The sequence below is a fragment of the Oncorhynchus kisutch genome, linkage group LG10, assembly GCF_002021735.2.
Source record: "Oncorhynchus kisutch isolate 150728-3 linkage group LG10, Okis_V2, whole genome shotgun sequence".
NCBI lineage: Eukaryota > Metazoa > Chordata > Actinopteri > Salmoniformes > Salmonidae > Oncorhynchus > Oncorhynchus kisutch.
This window is the reverse complement of record NC_034183.2, coordinates 61,387,116-61,404,485: the sequence shown is the minus strand read 5'-3', so window position 1 is coordinate 61,404,485 and position 17,370 is coordinate 61,387,116. Positions and strand designations below refer to the sequence as shown.

Genomic DNA, 17,370 nt, shown 5'->3' with positions numbered 1-17,370 from the left:
TTCTGTTGGTGTTATATATTGGAAAGTGTATGTGTGTTTTGGGTGGGACCAGTTCAGACTACAGTGGAAAGGACACGTCCTTTGATGAGTCATGGTAACCTAAGCTTTGAGGAAATATGAAAACAACAACATGGATGTGAGTGTGTCCATCTATTACTTAGCCCTTCATTTTCTCTCGCTGGTTGGGGATCTTCTTACCGTGACCAATTACATCACCTCATTACACAGTCAGGAAGAGACAGAGATGGATTGAGTGGGAAGAGGATAAAGGAGTGTGTGTATGTGTGTACAGTCTGCGTGTCTTCAGTAAAACAGTGTGTAATGTGGCACAATTTGTCGTTACAGTTCGTGTCAGTGTACAGTACCAGTTAAAAGTTTGGACACACCTACTCATTGAAGGGTTTTTCTTTATTTTTTGAAGACATAAACTATGTAATAACACATATGGATTCATGTAGTAACTAAAAAAGTGTTAATCAAATCAAAATATATTTATATTCTTCAAAGTAGCCACCCCTTTTCTTGGTGACAGCTTTGCACACTCTTGGCATTCTCTCAACTAGCTTTATGAGGAATGCTTTTCCAGCAGTCTTGAAAGAGTTCCCACATATGCTGAGCACTTGTTGGCTGTTTTTGCTTCACTCTGCGGTACAACTGCTCCCAAACCATCTCAATTAGGTTGAGGTCAGGTGATTGTGGAGGCCAGGTCATCTGATGCAACACTCCATCACTCTCCTTATTGGTCAAATAGCCCTTAAACAGCCTGGAGGTGTGTTTTGGGTCATTGTCCTGTTGAAAAACAAATGAGAGTACCACTAAGCGCAAACCAGATGGGCTGGCGTATTGCTGCAGAATGTTGTGGAAGCCATGCTGGTTAAGTGTGCCTTGAATTCTAAATAAATCACTGACATTGTCACCAGCAAAGCACTCCCACACCATCACATGTCCTCCATGCTTCACGGTGGGAACCACACATGCAGAGATCATCCGTTCACCTACCCTGCGTCTCACAAACACACAGCGTTTGGAACCAAAAAAATCTCTAATTTGGACTTCTCAGACCAAAGGACAGATTTCCACCGGGCTAATGTCCATTGCTTGTGTTTCTTGGCCTAAGCAAGTCTCTTCTACTAATTGGTGTGCTTTAGTAGCAGCTTCTTTGCAGCAATTCGATCATGAAGGCCTGATTCATGCAGTCTCCTCTGAACAGTTAATGCTGAGATGTGTCTGTTACTGTACTCTGTGAAACATTTATTTGGGTTGCAATCTGAGGTGCAGTTAACTCTAATGAACTTATCCATTACAGCAAAGACAACTCGCAACTCTGGGTCTTCCTTTCCTGTGGCGGTCCTCATGAGAGACAGTTTCATCATAGCGCTTGATGGTTTTTGTGAATGGATTTGGAAAAACGTTAGAAGTTCTTGACATTTTCCAGATTGACTGAACTTCCTGTCTTAAAGTAATGATAGACTGTTGTTTGTTTGCTTATTTGAGCTGTTCTTGCCATAATATGGACATGGTCTGTTTACCACCTCTGCCTTGTCACAACACAACTGATTGGCTTAAACGCATTAAGAAAATAAATTCCATAAATTAACTTTTAACAAGGCACACCTGTTAATTTAAATGCATTCCAGGTGACTACCTTATGAAGCGGGTTGAGAGAATGCCAATAGTGTGCAAAGCTGTAATCAAGGCAAAGGGTGGCTTCCTCGAAGAATCTCAAATATAAAATATATTTTGATTGAACACTTTTTTTGGTTACTACATGATTCCATGTTTTATTTCATAATTTTCATGTCTTCACTATTATTCTACAATGTAGAAAATAGTAAAAAATAAAGAAAAATCCTTGAATGAGTTGTTTTATCCAAACTTTTGACTGGTACTGTATGTTTGCATGATTGCTGTACAGTTTAACAGTGTGTCAGTGGATTGTGGTATGTGTGTCTACCTCTTAACACAGTATCAGTGTGTAACAGGGCACACTATGTGGTCAAAGTGTGTTCCAGCTCAGGTAAACCGAGAGCTTCCTGTGTCCGTGTCCATGGGAGCGAGCCCTGGATTAACCCGACTGTTCTCACCTCTGTTCCGCTCTGCTTTGGTCTGGACTCACCACCAATGGACCTTTAGCACACTCCCTCCTTCAATAGATGTCTGTGAGAGGAAGAGAGAGAGACGAATGAAGGCCACGTGGCGGGGCACCATGGGAACCTATGAGGAAGGTAAGATGGATGTTGACGACAAACAGGATATGGAAGGAGGAGAGAGTGATGGACTGAAAGGGGTTGTTATTGCTATCATTTTCACCATCACCTTTGTAGAGTTGTGCAATATTTTGGTATATCAGAGCTAATTCCACTGAAACGTCTACACGCCCATCTATATGTATACTTTATCCGTCTCGCTCTCCTCGTCAAGTATTTCTATAAAGAAGGGGACCAAATTCCTAACTGTTTTCTATGGCTGTTCCAGTATTAATGTAGCACACACTAGCCATCTGAGTATATTTATCTTGCCATTCACAAAACAGCAGCTGGACAGAGGTATGCGTGTAAAAACAACTTAAAAGGATCAATAATATTATTTTAATTCAAACATAAATAAATAAACACCAAACGCCAGGTCCTCTTTGGAATGTAGTAATTCCGATTTTTTATGAATGAACGCATTCATAGTTGGCCACGCCTCAAACCCCTCCTCCCCGTTTGGAATACCCTGGCCTCATGCCCGCCTCTTAATTGGCTAGACCGACTGTGGTAGGCGGAGCTGCAACAAAAGCACGGGGGCAATATATAACGGAGCTGCAAAAAGGAATCGATTGAAATGTGCAGGTGTTGATATTCTATGAAGACCACTAAACATTAATTTTGGAATTACTGCGCCTTGTTTGACAGTTCCCGTTGTGGGGTTTTGTTCGTGGACTAAAGCAACAATTATCGTCTTGTGACAGTAGTTGTATTTTCTTAATTTTTTTATTCAATTGTCATTTGACAACATGAGGACGTTAATATTGCCTGTTCTATTACAAATGACGACTATTGCCTTGGTAAGTGTATGAAATGTTTTTGTACTATTTTGGCCTCAGCCAAGCTTGTGTAAACATTGTAAATAGAAGTTCACGTTTGTGGTCGGTCTCCTGTCAGCACAGTGGCGGGTTGTCAACAGACTGCACCACCGACAAGCGTACTGGTCCTCTGTCTTCGGCGTAATAAGAAATACGTTTGGGTCTCTGAATATTGCGTTAATTTGAAGGCACTGTGAATTTGATGTTACAGTTGAGTAAATGCTGTCGTTTTACATTTTACAGTGAACATTTATGGCCAGATGGGGACACCCCACTCCAAAATCTGTTTCCAGAAAAAAAGTAGGGTACTGTACTCTGTAATGAAAGTGATGTTGACCACAGTGTCTTCTATACACTAAGATAGAGACAGAAAGAAACAGTGTAGTTATCTGAATCTAATGCATGACATGACAGATGATGTTAACCTGACGCCAGTGCTCATGTTTTACATGGGTTCCTGAATATCATTGGAATATTGGACCACGACTGCTATTGGACCTTTAAACCCCCAGTGGTACACAAGAACCCAATTAGGGCTCCCAAACCGAGATGAAAAGTGACACATTCAGGTCTGGAAATAGATGGAACCCGCTGTGTGGAAACAATTTAGGCCCCACCACTCAATCCCCCTGGCCCAGGATGGCATGGCAGCAGAGGGATACCTTGGATAGTCTTATCCTGTAGACAGGCTGTAGACAGGCAGACCCAAAACCTTTATCATCCTTTATCAGGGTTATGGGGGGCTGTGGTGTTGGGACTCATGGAGGTGGTCGCATTGAATTTCTCTTTCATCCTTGCCAAGAGGAAGGTGACCGCGACAGAGAGTGAGAAAGTGTCCCAGGGGGTTGGTGCTGCTGGGTATTTAGTGAATATTTAAGCCAACCACACTTTGAAGATCTTCTGTGCTCTGTGTAGCCTGACCACTTGAAACAAACAGTTTCTCATTCTATTAATGTTTTGGCTATGAACGGCCCTCATTGAAATCATTTTTTCAATCCTCTGTATTGCACCATTCCCTCCAACCTGCCCCCTGTAGGTGAGTGCTGGCTGCCCTGTGATGTGTGAGTGCCCGATTGGCCCCCCCTCCTGTCTCCCGGGGGTCAGCTCTCTACCTGACGGTTGTGGCTGCTGCAAGGTGTGTGCTGCCCAGCTCAACCAGAACTGCCACGACTCACACCCCTGTGACCACCACAAGGGGCTGGAGTGTAACTATGGCAATGACGTGGGCCACACTCATGGCATCTGCAGGGGTATGTAGAGAATACAAATGGGGTTGTCAGGGTTCATGAGGGTTGGGTTTAGCCTGGGATTGTATGGATTCAATGAAAAGTGAATGTTGGTTGTCTTTGATATGGATCTGGGGTTTGAAACTGGTGCCATGTTTAGAAGAGAGAGCATCTTCCTGAGCCACACTGCAGAGAGCAGGGGGCAGAATGTATTTATCTAGCTCTGTGTCTTGCTGCATGCGCACACACACATGGGTATTTTTATGTGCGTGGGGGAGGGGAGGGGGGGTCTATATAAAGGAGGGTATTTGGGGGTGTTGTATGGAAGTCCCGCAGAGGGACTGACATTGTAAACAAGTCAAAATTCCTCTCTGGACTAAGAATAGAGGCTCCTTCATAAACTAGGGATAGTGTCTGCCTCCTCTGTCATTTCACTTCCTACTTCTCATACACAATTAGTTCTGGACCTTTCTTGTTGATGTGCCCATTCTCTCTCTATTCCTTTTGTCTCTGTTGTCCCTCTCCTCCACTTTGTTCATTACCTCACTCAACTTGAACTCCTTGTGTTTTAAGCAATACAACCAAAGGCATGGCCATAGGCTAGTGATACCTCAGAGCCTTCTACATACAGACATTAAGTCTATTCTTTTTTTAATCTGTCTCCCCTAACAGCGAAGCTCGAGGGTCGCCCCTGCGAATACAACGGACGGATCTACCAGAACGGGGAGAATTTCCAGGCTGGCTGCAAGCACCAGTGTACGTGCATTGACGGGGCGGTGGGCTGCGTGCCCCTGTGCCCCAGCCACGTGCCCCTGGCTTCGCCATCCTGCCCTGCCCCGCGCCTGGTCAAGGTGCCTGGGCAGTGCTGTCTCAGTATCGACTGCCACAAGGGCTCATCCGTTGTACCCCCAGTACAACGGCACCCACTGCCTCCAGCCTACCTGCCTTTCCCCTTCATGCCCTACCCTGCCTACCCCTACAAACCATACCACTACAAACCCAAGGATACCATGGGAAACGAGCTGGTGGAGGTAGAGAAGAAGTGGGACAAGCTGCGCGGGCACAAGCACCTGGCGGGTAAGAGAGGGCACCGTGATGTTGTCTTATAGCGCCGTCTGTTTCCCCCCTGCAGTAAAACGCCATGTTTGTGTTTTAGCCCCCGACTCACAAACAGACCCACTGTGCACTCCGAGCCTTTCCCCTGCATCTCCCTGTTTGTGTGCGTGTTGAGTGCGCCATGTTTTCCACTACTTGTGCATCAGAGGCACACACACCACTCTCTCACAGCGTATACCTCTGTCGTCCAGCTTTTCCTTCTCTGTAATCACCCTCTATGCGTCAGTGTTGCATGTTCTGTGAATGAGGCCAGTGTGCTTACATCTCTTTCTGCCTCTCCCTCTGGTCCTCTCTCCCCCACTCTCTCCTTCTGTCCAGCATGGAGGCAGTTTGGAGGGCAGTGTGTGGTCCAGACCACGAGCTGGTCCCAATGCTCACGCAGCTGTGGGATGGCCGTGTCCTCTCGTGTCACCAATGACAACGCCCAGTGTAAGCTAGTGAAGGAGACGCGTCTGTGCAACATCCGGCCCTGCAGCTCCATGTCCATCCCCGTCAAGGTAAAGTGTGTGTGTGTGCGTGTAAAGGGTCTAGAAACCATAAAGAGCAACTGAAGGCAATAAACAACTTATCTTGTACTTATCTTGTAGTAAACAGCCTATGTGGCATCGATATTAGTCAAACATTTACTCCCGGGGGGGGGGGGGGGGGGGGGCTTCCCACATTCTTACACACACGAGACACCCACATCAAAGCACTCCTCCATGACCCAAATCTCATTCTCAGTCGCATTTCCTGATGAGGAGAATTGAAACCGAGGCTAATTCAGGAAGTAGAGCCCACCTTTAAGGAAGGGATTGCAGCGGTCACCATTTTGGTGTGGCAACCATTTAATAGTCCCCCTGCCTTCATACATTGTAGGTACATGTATTTAGGTCAATGCCTATATCCCAGTCTAAACCTTAAGAGACTGTGTGGACAGGGGTGTGCCCACAAGGTCACATCCATATTAATATCGTTGTATTAAGTGCCCCTCCCTCTGGCAAGCTCCCCCAGTGTGGGTCTGAGCCCACTCTATTCACAGTACTGTTGCTTGTGGAACAAGTTCAACTGAACTGTGAATGGAAAAAGCATCATTATAAGACCTATAGACCAACAGTACAAGGCACTAAATAGTTGTGACAGTGGAATGTAGAGACTCATATCCTTGAGTTCTGTGGGAGCTAACATGTAGCCACATCCACCATGCTACCAGCCTCTCTCACTCTGCCCAGGTCTCTGTGAGGTGATAATAGGCCCTTGTGTGTATGATGCAACGCACTCTCTATTCTCCCACTCCCTCGCTTTCTCTCGTTTCATGCAACACCCTTAAACGCTCTCCCCCACTACATCTCACCAGAGCAGTGATTCACTGATGAGTCTGGTTGTTAGGCACCTGTCTTAATATGTTCTCTCTGTGTTTTGAGAGTTGTTGGGGCGTTAATGTGACACCATGCTACCTCATAACTGTTGGATGCCCCCCTCTAGCCCTGGTCTTGTTGTTTTGAACTTTCCTTGTGCCAGCATAATAACTGCAGTTGTGGTTCACTGGGATTGTACACTGGGATTGTGACTAACCCAGGCTCTTTCTCTTCTCCACAGAAAGGGAGGAAGTGCTCCCGTACCCACAAGGCCCCAGAGCCCCTGCGTCTGTCCTATGCTGGCTGCCGCAGCACGCGTCTCTACCGGCCCAACTACTGCGGCGTATGTGTGGACGGCCGCTGCTGCTCGCCCAGACACACACGCACCGCCTCCGTGACCTTTGCCTGCCCTGATGGTGAGCGCTTCGACCACTCCGTCATGTTTGTGCAGTCCTGCAAGTGCAGTGATAAGTGCAGTCATCTGAACGAGGCTGCCCTCCCACCCCAGCAGTGGCTCTACGGAGACACACACAAGTTCACTGACTAGCGTCCCCTTCAAATCCCTCACTCGCTCCCCATCACTTTACCCCCAAGCCAAGCCCCTGATAGAGAAGTAGTCCTAAGAGTATCTTTGAGTAGACACTAGCCAGATGCAAAGATCCCCCACCACCCTCCTGGAGCATGTTTTGGGAGGCCTGGGTGAAGGAATTTGATTGGTTGATCTGCATTCTGGACAGAGATGAGTGACTAGTGCCGGCCTTAGAGTAGACACCCGGTCCATTGTGGTTCATCAACCGGAATCACCAAAGTGTGTAACTAGACAAACATGGATTTGTCCGGCCACCATTTTGTCACTCCCCATGCACTCCTGTACTCTGGGACTGAACCCGCACTGTGGGGACGATGGAGAAAGGTGGGACACACCCAATGCAGACTCGAACACAGCTGCTGCACACACCCAGTAGACTTGTGGACTTGGGATGGTAAGGTGTTACATTTCATGGTGACTGCCAGCATAGAGTAGGCCTGTCAATGGCAAGCAGGTCTGGTTTGAGTGGAAGGAGAATCAGACAAGCAAGAAAACTGAATTACTTATCCAGTAGATTTCCAATATCTGCTATTTAGACACTAAAATACAAAGTTTTTGTGGGATAGAAGATGGAGCCTCCACAGAATGCTCTGGAAGGGACATTTGTATTTGTAATATTTATTGTTGTGACAGATGACAGTGGTTGCCAATGAGAGAAGAGATGCTGCTATGTTTGGAGCGGCATGACCGGAGGACCCTGAGAGAGATGATAAAACAGCTGAGATCTGTCAGCAGAGAGAGGGGAGTTCCAGGAAGTCTGGGACTTGACCCCTGGTCTCACCAGTGTTCACTAATCAAACAGCCACATTACCTGAGCAATAGTGGACGAAGACAACTCCCCAAGGAGAGATGTTATGGTTAGAGACAGACTGGTGCAGAACCTGTTGGCTGAGGCTTTGTCTGTGATAAGTCATTACACAGTTGGACCAGTCTCCATTTCTTACTCAGCCCTGAAACAGTGAGACATTTAACATAGCGCCAGCGGAACAAGCCTCGGATTCTGGCATTGAGAAGTCGTGTTGCTGATTTGAAGCAAATTACAATCCTGACTGAGGGGTAGAAAGAACCTCAGCCACCCTCTGGTTTGTTATAAAAATAAAAATGCCTGCATATGAAGTAAACATATAATTTGTAACTAGCGGGCGGGACCGTTTCAGACTCAATCTGGCCTGTAATCTAGCAACTGATCCACAATACTCCACAAAACTCTTACTCATGTTGCTTTATGTTTGTGGCGTATAAATCTGCTCTCTGCCATTGAAGGTTGACATGTCGACGATAACATCATGCTCATTAGACTGAAGCAGACATGAGGACACTACAAAGGGATCAGCACTACAGCGGCTAGAAATTTCCGCCTTTGCATGGACATGCGTCAGTCTGTTATAGCACCTCGAAGAGATTAGTATAACAGTTGTCTGAAGTTGGAGGTTAAGATTCTGTATCGGTGAGACATGGACCTCCTTAGAATTGCCAAATTCTCCCCTATTAGGATGGGTTGATAATTAATGCACCTTGTTCATGACTTTAGTCTGAGATATACCACTCAGATTAAAGATGTAATTCGCATGCTTTTCCCTCTGACTATGAAAAGTATTAGAGGATTCAAGTATTGAAGCCCATATTACATTGTAGTCCATGAGATTTTTAACCTGCCTTGTATAAGTGTTGATTTGTATTTTTCTATGATTCAACTTTTTGTACAACTTCTAGGTTGGAACAGGCTTTCATAGTTGCCGCACACAGCCTGTTAGGTGATTGACTTTGTAAAATAAAAATGGACGTTATCTGATTGATGGCAGTGTCTAACCACTCTTACCTATGTAGATTGTGATTTTAGAAGTCTTTGGTTTTATAACTGGACACTATAGAGCAGCCATAGATGCATCCTTGTTTGAGTTTGCCACACGCATGCCAATCCATTTGAGTTAACATATAACCAGTCCATGTACAGCTAGCACTGAGCAAGTCTGGGTTCTGTGATGTGGGCACAGCACACAGTCACTTAATCTCTATGCTTTATTGAACAAGAGATTGAAAACTTGTCGAGGCAAATAACTGGTTTTGTCCTAACTTTGATTTACTGGCTGAGTTCATGCTGCATTTGGAAGAAGAAAAAGAGTTTCACGAACACCCTGGATGTTGATGTATTACCTAACAAAACAAGTGCACCCATTCAAAGTTCTGACTAAAGTACAGATAAAACCGGAAGTTACTTTCGTGGCAGGTTGTGAAATGGGTTAGCTAAAATGCTTTTCTAAACCGCTACAAATGTCACGCCTGCACTCCTAGCTGTCGGCATTCTGCCTTCTCCCTATAGTTCTCAGCGTCGCCCAGGACTGGGTCACATGAACTACAATCCCGAAGTGGCATTTTACCGTTTAGAAACGTTGGATTGCTTGCGATACAGTTTGCGAAACATGGCCCTCATCTTTCACCATCGAGAAAGTAATTCGATTAAGACGAGTTTCACAAATCTACACAGCTATGTATGGGTGCCTCTGTCAAAGCTACTGTTCCACATGGTCGGGAAAACGCTAGATAATCCGCAGTTACTCACCCGTAAACAAATATTAACATGGAGATAGGGTCAGCGTTCCCACCAGACCGCATTAAAAAGGTATATATATATTCAACCTTTGTTTTGGAAAATAATGTGGCTTGTAACAAGCAATGCGTGTTACTGTTCAGACAGTCAGGGCTCTAAAGACAGTCGTCCAATGATTTATGTAATGAAATCGTGGCATGATCAATGGCTATACTCCCTTTAGTCACAACCCTGTGTCATTAAAACTAGCTGGGGAAATATGGTCGTACTACTATACAGGGATGTGGCCAATTAGCATTAATAGGTTTTATGATAGATGCGTACAACCTTTTGATTCCTGTATAAATAAATTGTTCTATTAGGCAGATATGCGATTACCCAATGGAAGGATGTCGCCGATGCCCCGCTCCCATTAAGAGCCATGATCACTGGTTCTTCCAAATCAGCCGCGATGCCCCTCCTTTTACGAGCCTTTACAAAGAATGAAGTTGTGCCTAGATTTCCCGTTCTTCGACAGTGAGCCAGTGTACAACCACCACATGCTTGAGACTCACAGTAAAAGTAACTTCCAAGAAGCCCTTCATAGACGTTCCTGATGTTGCGTTTTAGATTTGGCCCAACGTTTTGTAAACTTGCATGCAATCAATCTGAATGGGGAATTAATGGTCCTATTTAACTAGCAAAAAAACAAAAAAGTAATTTGAAGATTTGCATAATGTGCACATCATTGTAAGTAACATGTCAAAATTAGACCAGGAACTGGAATTTTATAAAAAGTTTTAATTTCATTGACCAAACCACAACACAAGTTTAAAACCAGACAACCCCCAATGATACATTAAAATAAAAACAAATGGTAAACAGTCAAGGAACAGAGCTTTAAAATAAAACAGTGAGGAGGGTTTTTCATCCAAACAAGGACAGAGATTCAGGGTTAGGGGACACTTCAGGGATGGAGGACTCATCTGGACTGCTCAACTAGAAAGAGTGGTAGGTGAGGAAGGAAAGAAGAAACACTGTTCTGAAGACCATCTCCATAAGCAACAGCTGGGCATTCCAGCTTCTCACACAGGTTAATATATTCACTAAGACCTACCCAGTTCAGGGCTGAACCCACATGTCTTTATGGCACGTAAGAAACCTGTGATTAATGCATGTCTCAGTGGACTAATCCACTGGAGGCCACAGTCCAAGGGGATTGTGGCGAAGCGGCACAGAATGCACTTTCCCGCCAATTCATTGTGTGACTCATTTGCCCTTTGTTAGTGTCTATCAATTCCCCATCACAAGTAGTACATTTCCAGTTGATTCACAATTGCTAATCTACAATGTTTACCATAATTTCTGTTAATGCATTTACTATTACAGTCTTGTTCTCATTGTCAGTGCACACAACCTAGGCTACACTTGTGAGAAACAACTTTAGATGTATTTATTTCCATTTACTAGTTGTCAATTTAGTAATTGTCTGTTGTTTAAAGCACTCCTGTCAATGTGGAATATAGAAGTAGGCATATGGCTACCTGGCCTGCTTGCAAATGTAGACCTATAAAAACAAGCCCATTTGGAGATACGATTGCATTTCTGATTGGCGTAACTCACCACTAATGACTTGGAGCTTTAAAAGTAACTTGTCACCTCAAACAGCAAGTAAACAGTCTGTTAACATACATTGAGAATGACAATAGTTACACAATGTAGTTAAACTACTGAGTGAAAGGGAAAATTATCATGCACTGATCTAGTGGAAATGGCAAAAATAAGCCTTCCTGATTACTTATCTCTTTCGCAAATAGCCTACAGTGGCTTCTGTTCAGAGCTCACTGGTGCAGCAAAACAGGGGCCCAGAATATTTTATATCATGTTACAAGTTTGCTAGTGCACGCGTTGTGCTGGACCCAATTGATAATGTTTTGAGTTTGTTGCAGACAGGCCATGCGTAGCCAATGTGATTTATAGGATATTTATAAAATAGTGATAATTTATTTCCATTTGTTGGCTTTTTTTACATAGTTGGCAATAGAAGTGACTTATATTTGTATATAATTTATTAACACTATTCCATAAAAAAAAGTGCATATGAAACCCTCAACTGGCACACAAAATCGGTAGAAATGGACTAAATTGCATTCCACGTGAAAAAAAGTTGCAGACCCCTGGTGTAACATATTAGTGGCAACTTCAGGAGCATAACGGCAGAATCTGTGATGGTCAGGTACTGGATCACTGGCTCACACCGGCTGTATTCGGCGCACGCGACAAATAAACTTTGATTTCTTCAAAATGTGTGCTTAAAGCACGCGTCAGACACTTCTCCTCCCTTGGACCGAATTCATCAATCAAGGTCACTGTTTAGTAAGGAACTCCACACCTGGTTGTTAAGGTCTTAATTGAAAGGAGAAACCAAAACTCATCAGACACTAGGCCCTCCAAGGAATGAGTGACACCACTGGCTTAAAGCATCAGATAAGCTATCTGGAAAGGGGGGGAAAAAAATTGGGGAAAAATGACTAAAATATCAACCAACAGGGCCTCCCGGTGGTGCAGTGGTCTAAGGCACTGCATCGCAGTGCTAGTTGTGCCACCAGAGACCCTGGGTTCAAGCCCAGGCTCTGTCGCAGCCGGCCGCGACTGGGAGGTCCATGGGGCTACGCACAATTGGCCTAGCGTCGTCCGGGTTAGTGAGGGTTTGGCTGGTAGGGATATCCTTGTCTCATCGCGTACTAGCAACTCCTGTGGAGGGCCGGGCGCAGTGCGCGCTAACCAGGTCGCCAGGTGCACAGTTTTTCCTCCGACACATTGGTGTGGCTGGCTTCTGGGTTGGATGCGCGCTGTGTTAAGAAGCAGTGCGGCTTGGTTGTGTTGTGTTTGAGGATGCATGGCTTTCGACCTTAGTCTCTCCCGAGCCCGTACGGGAGTTGCAGCGATGAGACAAGCTAGGAACGACTAACAATTGGATACTACGAAATTGGGGAGAAAAAGGGGGGGTAAAATTCTAAAATAAATATATAAATCGACCAAAGAACAGATGACTTGAGCAGCAAAGATTTTTGTGGAGGTCAGCCCTACGTGGCAGTCCAATTCTCTCTAGTCACCACCATTAATTACTCAGTGAGTTATTATACCAGGCAATTATCTTTGGGGGTTTCAATGAGCTGACTATATCCCCCTGATCCTTCAGGCCCAGCATTAGAGTACTAATGATTAACAGATGTTGCATACCCCAGACACAACAGGGCACATTGACGTTTGTTATGATAGCCAAGTCCATTTTAGACCCTCTTCACTACATTCACTCCCTTTTAACATTGAATTAAACAATTACCAGCAGACAGTGACAGAAAGACATAACTATGACTCATCTTATAAGAATAACAAGTAATGTCAGTTTGAATGGAGAAACCTCCGTGGGAGGCTGCATGTATAAGGATGGAGAGAGCCTTACTGTAAGTGGAAATGTCGATCTCTTCTGGCAGCTCAGCCACATTGACCTCAAAGCGGTCCTGCACGTCATTCAAAGTCTTGGCATCTGTCTCGTCTGACACAAAGGTCACAGCCAGACCCTTGGTTCCAAACCGCCCAGCACGGGCCACCTGAGGGGCAAGAGTGTCAGATGGGAGTGACAACTCAAAGAATATATGAGCCTTTAGAGGGAGATCCAATGACAAGTTGATGAAATAGTCAGATGCAATCATCAAAATAGGTATTTGGAAATACCATTCACTACCAGAAGACAGGTGTTTGAGGCGCCATCAGTTATGTGACTCACCCTGTGTAAGTATGTGTCTGAGTCCTCAGGCATGTCGTAATTGAAGACAATATTGACCCGCTCGATATCCATCCCTCGGCCAAACAGGTTGGTGGCCACCAAGATCCGCCTTTGGAAGTCCTTGAACTGCTGGTACCGGGACAGCCTGGGGATAGACAGCCAGAGAGGATTAACACAGCTGCTATAGGTATTACTAGATGTAGAGACTGCCCTTTGAAGGAAACTGTGTTGAGTTAAACGAGGCTTTCAGCTGCATAAAAAGTCAGCATTTGGGGCTCCATTTAATTGGAGATTTGAGAGAGAAAGGCATGCATGTAAGCAACAGAGACAGACCTCTCCTCCTGAGCCATGCCCCTGTGGATGGCAATGGCAGGGAAGTTCTGTTCCACCAGTAGCTGAGAAAGGGCCACACAGCGCTGCACTGACTTGACAAAGATCACCACCTAGAGGTACACAGGTGACATTACAGAACTATAGCAAACATTCACAAGGAAACAGCACAAATACGACTACTTCTTACAGGGATAAAAATGATACAATTCGTGTTGGTTTACCTGGTTGAACTCCAGCACATCAAGTAGGTCAAAGAGCTTGCGGTTCTTCTCGCTGTCCTTCAGCTTGCAGTAGTACTGCTGCAGACCGTGCAGCGTCAGCTTGGTTTCATCATCTACAAACACCTCCATGGGCTACAGGAGACAGAGCATGTCACTTCAGACCACAAATTTCTATGAAGTCAATGCAAAGACAGTTGTTTGTAAAACAGCATTTGGAGTCCAATAACCGCATGAAGTGGCAGTGCTACCCCCTGCACTCACATCCTGCATGAACTTGCGGCAGACCGGTCGAATCTCCTTGCTGAGGGTGGCGCTGAACATCATGCACTGCTTCTCATGTGGTGTTAGCCTGAAGATGTCCTGTACGTCACGCCTCATGTCTGAAACAAGAGAAATGGGAACATGGATAAAACAGCCAAGTCTCAAACTACCCCCAAGAACAGCCAAGTACCCAGACATCCATTATACTCAGTCTACATGTTATAACAGATTTCCACAGGAGTTAACCCTTGTTCACACATTACAGTCAAGATTGCAATTGCTAGAATTCATATTTCAGGGGGGAGGGGGGAAATGACAAAAATGGGTTGAATTAGAAGTTTAGTTAAAAAGGAGCATTTCCAAAAAGGACAGGAATAATAAGCAGGACTCACCCAACTGCTCCAGCATCTTGTCACACTCATCCAGGACAAAGTGCTTGACGTTCTTTAGGTTGAGGGTCTTGTTGCGGATGAGGGCCAGGATTCTGCCAGGGGTTCCCACCACAATGTGAGGGCAGTTCTTCTTCAGCACATCCTCATCCTTCTTGATAGACAGGCCCCCAAAGAACACGGCTGCCTTGACTGTGGGCATGTACTTGGAGAAGCGCTCGTACTCTTTGCTGATCTGGAAGGCCAGCTCTCGTGTGTGGCACATTACGAGAACTGACACCTAGAGGAAAGAGTATTTGATGCTAATAGATCACTTGCAGGTTATGCATAACAAATATTTGAAACTTGATATTCCAGAGGCATTTGCAGAATGCAGACACTGACCTGTCCATCCACAGGCTCGATCTGCTGTAGTGTGGCAAGAACAAACACTGCCGTCTTGCCCATACCAGACTTAGCCTGGCACAGGATGTCCATGCCCAGGATGGCCTGAGGGATGCACTCATGTTGAACTGGAAAACAATGAGACATTTGGTCAGTACACCATCTTTATTCAAACAAAAAAAATTGTTTACCATAACACACCTTGGAGAACACATGCATTGTAATTGACAAGAAAGTCCATCAACACCCAATGACCATGAACACTCAGCCATCTATACTCCTATACATGCACGCCATTGTATGCAGACATTCCGTGCAGCAATTCATGACCTCCATTTATGCCACTCCCAGCACTCATCCACCCATTGCACTCACCTTCAGACGGATGCTCAAAGCCACAGTCGACAATCGCGCGGAGCAGCTCTGGTTTGAGTAGGAAGTCTCTGAAGCCAGAGCTGTGGATGGAGACATAGGAGCCCTTCACCTCCTTCTTGCCTGCTGGAGCAGTGGTCTCTGGGGCTCCCTGGGGCTCCTCGTCCTCTTCATAGTCCAGCAGCTCATTCTCAGCGTCATTCTCAGCCATTCTGACTACAGGAATAATTTTTAGAAGGGGGGGGGGGGAATAATGGCTGGTCACTAGTTGTCACCATTTGCTTTTGACTAAAGTTGGTGTCCCCCCCCACCATTATTTTTTTTAAATAAAGATGTATTCAATCGGGAGATTTAGTGGTTAACAGACTAACATCGCCACTATCTAACTACTTACAATGGAAATAAGCAATTCTCTTTGGTAACGTTAGTCTACATCAGAGCCCTCTATAAAGTTAACATTCAGTAACGTCAAACCATCATGTTTAAATAAATAATGACGTTGACAGTTGCAGGAAACGTCTCAAACTAGCTAAGGCATTACTATCCAGTTAAGTTAAGTAGTTGGCTAACGTTAGTTGCAAACTATCCACGTTCAACAGCAAAATAAACAGCTCGATTATGTATTACAAACAAAACCAGGGGCCATGGTTGCTAGCTACCTAGAAATTTGCAATAAATGGTAAGCAACTAAAAGGTTTCGTCAACAAGGGTTGGGATTGGCTAGCTCCGTAGCTTGTTTACGAGTAAAATCAGAGATATCTCTGGTAACGTAACATCTGTATAGCTATGCAAACGTTACATCCGTATAGTAACGCAAAGAATGTCATGAATCGACTGCCTTTGCCGCACACAGCTCAGGCCAACCTAGGTAGCTAAATTACTAGCAGTTCTGGTAGCCAACGTTAACTAATAAAACTAGCAATGTAGCGAGCTATCGAACTAAGCCGACTATTGTCCAAATTACACAACATGTTCATTCACACGTGGCTAACTCCAATGCTTTGCACGAAGTGGACCGGTTTTGGTTAGCTTACGTTAGTCCTAGCCTAGCTAGCAAAATAGCCTTCGTTATTCCCAGATGCCTTGCTCAGAACTAACACTGCTTACAATGAATTTGCCAAAATAATGCTTATCCGAAAACCATAAAAAGTTGGTAATTTCTAATACAACTACGAGAACCAGAATATTCCAAAAAAGGACACAAATAAGCAATATTAGCTACCGTCTTACTTTACAACGATGTTACAATTCAACCTCCGAAAAATGCTCCACAAAACCACATGGAGAGGAGGCCTCAGTATATACGACAGGCCACAACTTCCGCCTCCACTAAATACAGCAATATCATTGGTTTGTTTTACGTGTCAGTTTGACGAAACTACTCTTAATCGTATCACTATTGGCCAAGTCAAGCTGTCAATCATCAGTGACGATAGATGTTTTATAACTAACCAAGATAGCCCACAGTCGTTTCCAATGGGAAATAGTGGGCAAGAGCCAAGCCGCTCAGTAGACAATGGACCTGATCGGACAGCTCAGAGCCTCAAGCACGAACTAGTGAGATCCTTTTAGCCTCTTCTAGCACGCATCTGCATATTTCCGTTAGGGAACGCCTACTCTGTGAAGTGCGCGTGTGCAATAGCTCGATTCGCCTTTGCTTCTAAACAACGCGTTTTTTTTTTTTTACTTTGACAAATGGCAAAGTCTACAAATCCAAAATCCGCATGTTGTCTTTCATTAAGTAATCTAATACCTTAT

The 17,370-nt window shown here is 44.8% G+C and overlaps 2 protein-coding genes across 4 annotated transcripts; one reads left to right on the top strand and one right to left on the bottom strand.

Annotated features, from left to right (window-relative positions):
- The first annotated feature begins 2,825 nt into the window (after positions 1-2,825).
- Positions 2,826-9,149, top strand: LOC109893500 (CCN family member 1). Its single transcript, XM_031834530.1, has 5 exons — positions 2,826-3,049; positions 4,104-4,317; positions 4,966-5,370; positions 5,728-5,906; positions 6,988-9,149. Exons 1-5 carry the CDS (start codon positions 2,999-3,001, stop codon positions 7,291-7,293), a joined length of 1,155 nt encoding a protein of 384 aa, XP_031690390.1. The 5' UTR covers positions 2,826-2,998; the 3' UTR covers positions 7,294-9,149.
- Positions 9,150-10,648: 1,499 nt separating this feature from the next.
- On the bottom strand, positions 10,649-17,242 carry LOC109893498 (ATP-dependent RNA helicase DDX39A). 3 transcript variants are annotated; one of them, XM_020486739.2, is made up of 10 exons: positions 17,065-17,242; positions 15,616-15,828; positions 15,241-15,368; positions 14,860-15,136; positions 14,468-14,586; positions 14,207-14,338; positions 13,986-14,095; positions 13,653-13,797; positions 13,329-13,476; positions 10,649-10,861 (listed from the first exon to the last, which is right to left on the bottom strand). In XM_020486739.2, the coding sequence occupies exons 2-10, from the start codon at positions 15,821-15,823 to the stop codon at positions 10,845-10,847; spliced, it is 1,284 nt and encodes a 427-aa protein (XP_020342328.1). In that variant the 5' UTR covers positions 15,824-15,828; positions 17,065-17,242; the 3' UTR covers positions 10,649-10,844. The 3 variants fall into 3 exon arrangements, with proteins under 3 accessions (XP_020342328.1, XP_020342326.1, XP_020342327.1); XM_020486737.2 differs by lacking the exon at positions 17,065-17,242 and adding an exon at positions 16,843-16,964; XM_020486738.2 differs by lacking the exon at positions 17,065-17,242 and adding an exon at positions 16,835-16,931.
- Between the last annotated feature and the right edge of the window lie 128 nt (positions 17,243-17,370).